Source organism: Nuphar pumila, chromosome 14 (genome assembly GCF_984573655.1).
Source record: "Nuphar pumila chromosome 14, dmNupPumi1.hap1.1, whole genome shotgun sequence".
Lineage (NCBI taxonomy): Eukaryota > Viridiplantae > Streptophyta > Magnoliopsida > Nymphaeales > Nymphaeaceae > Nuphar > Nuphar pumila.
The window spans coordinates 90498827-90505718 of record NC_143262.1 but is presented as its reverse complement, the minus strand read 5'-3'; the positions used below and the strand labels follow the sequence as shown (position 1 = coordinate 90505718).

General features: G+C 40.4%; 2 protein-coding genes across 2 annotated transcripts; one reads left to right on the top strand and one right to left on the bottom strand.

Annotated features, from left to right (window-relative positions):
- On the top strand, nucleotides 1-3537 carry LOC149817384 (NAD(P)-binding Rossmann-fold superfamily protein). Its single transcript, XM_089986765.1, has 5 exons — nucleotides 1-254; nucleotides 938-1007; nucleotides 1926-2119; nucleotides 2483-2655; nucleotides 3114-3537. The coding sequence occupies exons 1-5, from the start codon at nucleotides 42-44 to the stop codon at nucleotides 3181-3183; spliced, it is 720 nt and encodes a 239-aa protein (XP_089842891.1). The 5' UTR covers nucleotides 1-41; the 3' UTR covers nucleotides 3184-3537.
- A 718-nt stretch (nucleotides 3538-4255) lies between these two features.
- On the bottom strand, nucleotides 4256-6766 carry LOC149817383 (BTB/POZ domain-containing protein At1g30440-like). The gene is made up of 3 exons (XM_089987068.1): nucleotides 6735-6766; nucleotides 6548-6617; nucleotides 4256-5866 (listed from the first exon to the last, which is right to left on the bottom strand). Exons 1-3 carry the CDS (start codon nucleotides 6764-6766, stop codon nucleotides 4256-4258), a joined length of 1713 nt encoding a protein of 570 aa, XP_089843194.1.
- Between the last annotated feature and the right edge of the window lie 126 nt (nucleotides 6767-6892).

The following is a 6892-nucleotide window of genomic DNA, read 5'->3' as shown; positions in this document are numbered from 1 at the left end:
GAGAGAGAGAGAGAGAGAGAGAGAGAGAGAGAGAGAGAGAGATGGGTGTGCTGCCGGAGATGAGCGTGACGTCTAAGTTGGTGTTCATAAGTGGGGTTGGGCGTGGGCTCGGGAGAGCGCTGGCCGTGGAATTGGCGAAGAGAGGCCACACGGTCACCGGTTGCTCCAAGACGGAGGCGCACGTCAAATCCCTCACCGCTCACCTCGCCACCCTCGACCCTTCCCCCAAACATTCCTTCTACACCGCCGACGTGGTTCGTCTCTCTCTCTCTCTCTCTCTCTCTCTCTCTCTCTCTCTCTCTCTCATTTTCGTCGCACCATTCTCTTTTTGTTGTATTCGCTTTTGTTTTGATATACAAACGGTTTATTATTTGTTAAACGAGACGATTGCAAATGGGTATCGAGGAGATTGAAAGAATGGGGACGTTGGAACTTTAAATTGCGAAATGGAAGATACCCACTTTCTCTTTTAGCCATCAGAGACCGAACTTATTGATTTATTGATTGTTTAGGTTGATTGCTCTTATCTTTTCACTCAAGTGCTTTTACTAGAAAAAAAGTAAATTTTGGTTTGATTCCAGAATGATTGAAACAGAGAGTTTCCTGGAATCACCCGAATTGGTTGATTTTGTAGTGACTGAGTTTGTAATTGATTTATATATTTTCCAAATTAATTTGATGCATTTTATTTCATAAAATGGACTAATTATGGGAGTCTATGCACAAAAACCTTAGTTTATCAAATAACCACATTTTTTTATGGTGTGCAACTTAATATTTTGCTAAATCGTTAATCATGGTTTTATCTTAATTTTTGTCTATAGAATACAGCATTTGTTCGGATCAAACAATTGGTTGTGTTGCACTAGATTGACGTAGTTTCGTAGCTACTTCAGTTTATGAGTAAGATAACCATTGTAGATTTCTTGTTCTGTAGAGATTAGATAGTGCTATCGTGGAGGTAGCAAAGAGCATCATGGAGACCAGAGGCGTCCCTGATATCATAGGTCTGGACTTCTTTTCATACTTTTGATTTGGCTGATTTTCACCATTTCATCCCATTTATAAATTCTTATAGCAGAAATTTCCTGTATGTATTATCTTGTAGTTTGTGTATGTGGGTACGCTATTCACTGAGCCTAGAGCCTACTAGCCTACTGCTTGAGTTAGGGTGTAACCATGGACAGGCTTGAAGCATGTTAAATGGCATTAGAACACATCCAAAGTGCATGAATCAAAAGATGAATAATGATGCAATTACATCTCCAAAGAGCCTTCGGCTTGTGGAATATGTTAAAGGAAAGCAAAAGAATAACTCATTGGAGAGTGAAAAAATTACTGTTTTCATTAGGCTTTCACTGAATTGAAGCCTGTGAAGAATTCATCGGAGTGGCAGCATAAAGCAATCAGAGAAGCAGAATCTTTTGGTTACAGCTTGTAACGGAAACCTATATAGCGAGTGGACTATCTTGTTTATTCATTTTAGAACTAGCGATAAATGGGTTTCTGTCATTCTGTGCCTTCATACTCCATACTTGTCCTTCTAGCACCATGAATTGCCGAATTGCCATAAACCTATAAATCTCAAGATTTGGACCACCATTGAACTGGTTTACTATGGATTTTGCATGGCCATCTTGCTGAAACACCATCCTTTAAGAAGTATATGATTGTTTGCTAGGACCATATAATTGAGTTGGAAATTTAAACCTTGGTCATATTCATTCCATGATGCTAACTAATTTGCCTGAAGCATCGATAGTGTTTTTTGGGATGAGCAACAAAATGATCACTGTATATCCCTCAGACAAAGTTTTTATTTCAAATGAGCAATGCTCTTGCTCTTGAATTATATAAAGCATTTGAATATCTCATTTTCATTTCCAAGTTGTTCATTAAATTTCTGAATTGCACATTTTGCCCAGTAAACAACGCCGGTGCCATCAATAAAAACAATAAGCTCTGGGAAGTGCCTTCGGAAGAGTTTGACAATGTCATAGATACAAATGTAAAAGGCACAGCCAACATAATGCGCCATTTTTTGCCAGCAATGATAGAAAAGAAGCAGGGGGTGATCGTCAATATTTCATCTGGTTGGGGCAGATCAGCTGCTGGACAGGTAAAATTAGTCCTATTTAATCACTTAAGCTTAGCATTAATAGTGAGGGCTAGCTGAAAGCGAACTCACATATTGGGATGATTCAAACAAAGTGTTTGTCGGCTAATCCCGAGTCTTGAACAACCAATGCTGATTCAGCTGACTTGTGGTGATTATCCAAAGTACTCTTGCAATTTGTTTGCGCTAAGCAGTTACTAAACTGACTTGGGCATGCTTAAAAATGTTCTCTTTCAAGATTTTTCTAAGCATAAAAAACTTGGGGAAACACATAAGTCGATCTTATAGGAACTTGGAAGCAAATTGACATTTTGAATTGTTCCATCTTTTTAAACTTGAAGCTCTAAAACTTGCATCCTTCACCAGGTTGCACCTTATTGTGCTTCAAAATGGGCAATTGAGGGCCTTTCTCGCTCTGTGGCAAAGGAATTGCCTCCTGGCTTGGCGATTGTTGCACTTAGTCCAGGTGTCGTAAACACAGAAATGCTTCATTCATGCTTTGGTGAATCGGCCGAACTGTATCAGTCAACTGAAACCTGGTAATGTATCTTTAAAATCTCTTCTTTTTTTTCTTTTTTGTTCACCATGTCTTTACCATATCTCATGGAGCTTGTAGAATTCCCAAGAGACAGGAGTTCAGCTGATGTTTCTTCTTGTCCAACATCTTCTAGTTTTGCAGAACTTACAAATGGGTAGAATAAATGCTCCTTGCTTAAAACCTTATATCAGTCTATTTTCATCGTCTGCCTTTTTCATTTATTGTCTCATGTCATTTGTGAAATTTTTTGCCGACATTGTTGAAGACAGAAAAACGCTATCTATAAAGGAAGTTTTCATGTCATTGGGAAGGTCAAGTTGGTAGGAAATGCCCATAAATTTCCGGGCCTGTTCCATGGTTGATGTGCCAATACTATTCCTATCAAGTCCTCAAAGTGCATATGATTTGGCCCTCTCTCTCTCTCTGACTAGAAGTTTTGTATTTTGTTCATGTGATCAGGGCCCCTAATGCTGCTTCATTGATACTTCGGCTGACTGTAGATGATAATGGTGCTTCTCTAACTGTGTAATTTATTGAAGTTTGTGTATATGTGGTGAGTGTAACCATACACAGTTCGCATCTACTGTGTTAGGAATTGCTTCATTCTCAGGCTGTGTTTGGTGTGGTAAAAAGCTCATTTCACTGTTGTAATCTAAGCAAATCCAGCGGTTTACAAAAGCCCAGGTTGCACTCAGATAACTGGTTCCATTGGTCATGCATTTTCCGCCGACTGCTTATATGAATGTAAAGTACGTACCGTTTGGAAGCACTTCATCCTTTTCCATATGCTCTGTAGACTTAGAAAGGTGCTCTAAAATGTTTCTTGGCTGAGAAAAGAGAAACACAAGAAAACTTTCGTTTCCGAAATGCATTTTTGTTTCTGTATCTTGGATGAGCCCATGATGGGAACACGAGAGATCTTAATTTTACCGGCCTGCTTATCTAAGGCACATGAACATTGTGATGTTGTAATGAATCACCATCCTCTCTCTCTCTCTCTCTCTCTCTCTCTCTCTCTCTCTCTCTCTCTCTCTCTCTCTATATATATATATATATATATATATATATATATATATATATATATATATATATATATATATATATATATATATACACACACACACACTAAAAAAGCAAGAATCTGAACTTGGTGAGGTTTTAGGTTTCATATGAAGGTTAAAACACCTGGGGAGATGTTTTTTGCTTGATCCAGACAGTGGCACGAAAAGTTTCAATGCTAAAATATCTAGATATGCTGTTAAGGGAAATATTCAGGTACCAATGCGCTAAAATTTCATGGATTTTAAACTTTTGTTCCAAAGATTGTCAAGAACTCGAAACTTGGAATTTTTGGTGCAACTGTGATTGCTTTCTTGGTGAAACCAGAATAACATAAACTTGACCTTCTACTAGTATTGGTGATACATTTGGATCTCACCAATGATCATTCTTGCAGGGCTCACAAAAATTGATTGCAGGATTGATTAATTAAGGCTTGGACAAACCAAAATCCGGTCAAATTTAGCATACCATCCACGATAAACACCAAGTGGTAACAGTCAAAAGATCAATTAACTAAACCAATATTAAAGAAACAAAAGTCAAATAGGATGGACCTTCTTTGTTTGAGAATTATTTACATTTGAACTCCCACACCCCAGCATGGCCTTCAACTCCTTCCAAAGGCTCCTCTTCTTTCTCCCTCCTGCACTTTCTATCTCTCTCTTCATCCTACCGCTCTCTCTCTCTAGCTCCATTACCCTCATATCCATTTTCTCCATCTCCATCCTCACCTCATCATCATAATCATCACCACCACCATCTTCATTGCCACCATCACCAGTAGTGTTGTTGCTGCTGCCACAGCCACCACCACTACTTTCTTGTGCCTTATCACCATCACCATCACTGTTAACAATGGTGTCTCTCAAGTGCAACTGGTCTACAAAGACAATGTTGGCGAGCACCCGAACGGGCATCTTTTTGTTCAGCATGGCATGTGTGCACGCCTCTGGTGTCAAATTCTGGCAGTCAAGCACTTGACACACACCCTCTCTTTCAGACTCCGTTAGGTAGCCATGCACATAGAAGAATGTATCAATAGCTCTATACAACCCATCATTGCACCTTCTTGGATCATTGGGGCTGCTCTCCACGAGCTCGATGAACCCCCTAGCAGTCAGGTTGTCATCCTTAGATACCTCCAGAAGGAAATCATCAATTAGTGCATAAACTCTTGCCGATGTTTGGACATCATTCCCATGGCAACTCTCACTATAGCCCTTGAAAATTCTGGATATGCATTCTATATCATACTTAGTTTGTTGTGTGTATCCACACGACGGTATCAATAGATCCTCGAGAGTGGCCTCCTCGAGCTGTTTCCCAATCCGGTGCTCAAGATTTCTGCGGCATTCATCCGATGCCTGGAATGCGGTAGCCCATCGGAGGAATTCGACAAGATACTTGCATGGAATGGTGCCTGTTTGATCAGGAATTAGACTCTCTACAGTCTCAAGAATCTCTGCCATGAAGCCTTCTTCATTAACAACAACGCCTGTATTAATCCCTTCCTCATTGTTGATCATAAGTATTCTCTCTCGGACATACCGGACTAATGATCCTGCAACATATTCGAGTGGCACATCACCTTCCATGATTGATAACATTGCAAGCTCATAATATCTGATCTCCAGTGTAATGAGATCATGGTTTGAATCAAATAGTCTTCTTCTCCTGCTATTGGTGATCCTTTCAGCCAGTTGTGATGCAGCCAGGTTTTCAAGCGGTAGCCCAAGAAGAGACGGACTGCAGGAAACCTTGTTGGCAATTGAACTCAGGCATTCGCGGATAATGGGGATGAGCAGAGGCTTCTGTGCATGTGAGATCTTCTCCTTCTCCTGGCAACTCTTGAGGACTGTGATGCAGTTGTTCCAATCACGGAGCGCAGTGTTGTGAAAGAAGGACATGGTCTTATACTGGAGGTTGTCGCAACAGACGGACTCTGTCATCTGGAGGTAAGAAGCAAGGATGTAGAGGGACAAGAAGTTTGCAGGAGTGATCTCTATGCTGTATCCATAGCAAAACTTTGCTGCTATCTCAAAAGTCGGGGCATCTCCAGGGATGTCTGTGAGTGAAAGGTGAAAGGCTTCACTATGGGAAGTCTCTGAGAGGATCTCTGCAATTTTTCCAGATTTGGATACCATAGGAAACTGCAAAATATGAAAGACAATATTGGCCGTTTTGAGGAGTAATAGGGATTAGAATGAAATAGATTTTAAACTTAACAGGTTTTCTTGTTATCAAAAAAATCAAATGTGGAAACGTTTTTTTTTTCATAGGGAAACTGCATTCGACAATGTCGCCATCCCGGCGGCATAAAACGTCAGGGCTAGGTCCCTCACCCCCAGGGCCTATGCTGGGCTTCGGCTTATGCAAGAGGGTAGCGCCTGTGGGATTCAAACTCCAACTGCCTGTCCCACAGCCAAGTCCCGCTCCAACTATGCTAACCCCTTTGGTTTTAAATGAGGAAACAAGTTGTGAGTCTTGTGACACGCTTTCGACTATTATAGTGTAATTAAAAAGAACTAGTAAAGATGTTAATGACAGCTGAACTCAAAAGGTTAGAGATGATGGTTTTGTGAAATATTATGAAAACAAGAGACTGCTGGTACAATCAAGGGGCGTAAGGCTCGGTGGTCGTGTCCTCAACCTTGAGTTTTACCTTGCAGGGATGCGGGCCCATTAAGTGATCTGGTTCCCGGTGAGGGTTTTTCGTCATCACCAAAAAAATAACAATAAACTGTTGGTACAAGTATTGGCAAGAGATGATACAAAAGAAGAACAGATACATGGCTTTGTTTGTTTGTGTGGATTTCTTTCTCTCTGCTTACCTTGTGAAGATGAAAAGTGGAGCCATGGACGTGAAGGATGAGATCAGGTGGGAGCGTGGTGGTAGAAACCCTGCAGAAAGTAGGAACATGTGTAGGAAAAGATTAAGATTAATTAGCTTCTTCATTTGTTTCTCTTCTAATGAAGATTGTGCTGATGTTGGGATAAAGAAAAAGTGTTTTTGCTTACCATTGATGCTTCCCTGCTTCCAGAAAAGCCATTGCTGAGAGAGAGAGAGAGAGAGAGAGAGAGTTGTGAATGAATAGTGATCTAGAGAGTTGTGAATGAATAGTGATCTGTTTAGTTACGTGTTTTATTAAGAAAGTCATTAGTAGGAAGTTTAACTG

Excerpts from the sequence above, each read along its gene's own strand:
- LOC149817384 (XM_089986765.1), top strand. The coding sequence starts at position 42 with ATGGGTGTGCTGCCGGAGATGAGCGTGACGTCTAAGTTGGTGTTCATA. Across the intron at positions 1,008-1,925 it reads AGGCGTCCCTGATATCATAG|TAAACAACGCCGGTGCCATC; the intron begins GTCTGGACTTCT and ends CATTTTGCCCAG. Across the intron at positions 2,656-3,113 it reads TATCAGTCAACTGAAACCTG|GGCCCCTAATGCTGCTTCAT; the intron begins GTAATGTATCTT and ends TCATGTGATCAG.
- LOC149817383 (XM_089987068.1), bottom strand. The coding sequence starts at position 6,766 with ATGGCTTTTCTGGAAGCAGGGAAGCATCAATG. Across the intron at positions 6,618-6,734 it reads GAAGCAGGGAAGCATCAATG|GGTTTCTACCACCACGCTCC; the intron begins GTAAGCAAAAAC and ends TACTTTCTGCAG. Across the intron at positions 5,867-6,547 it reads CCACTTTTCATCTTCACAAG|TTTCCTATGGTATCCAAATC; the intron begins GTAAGCAGAGAG and ends CATATTTTGCAG.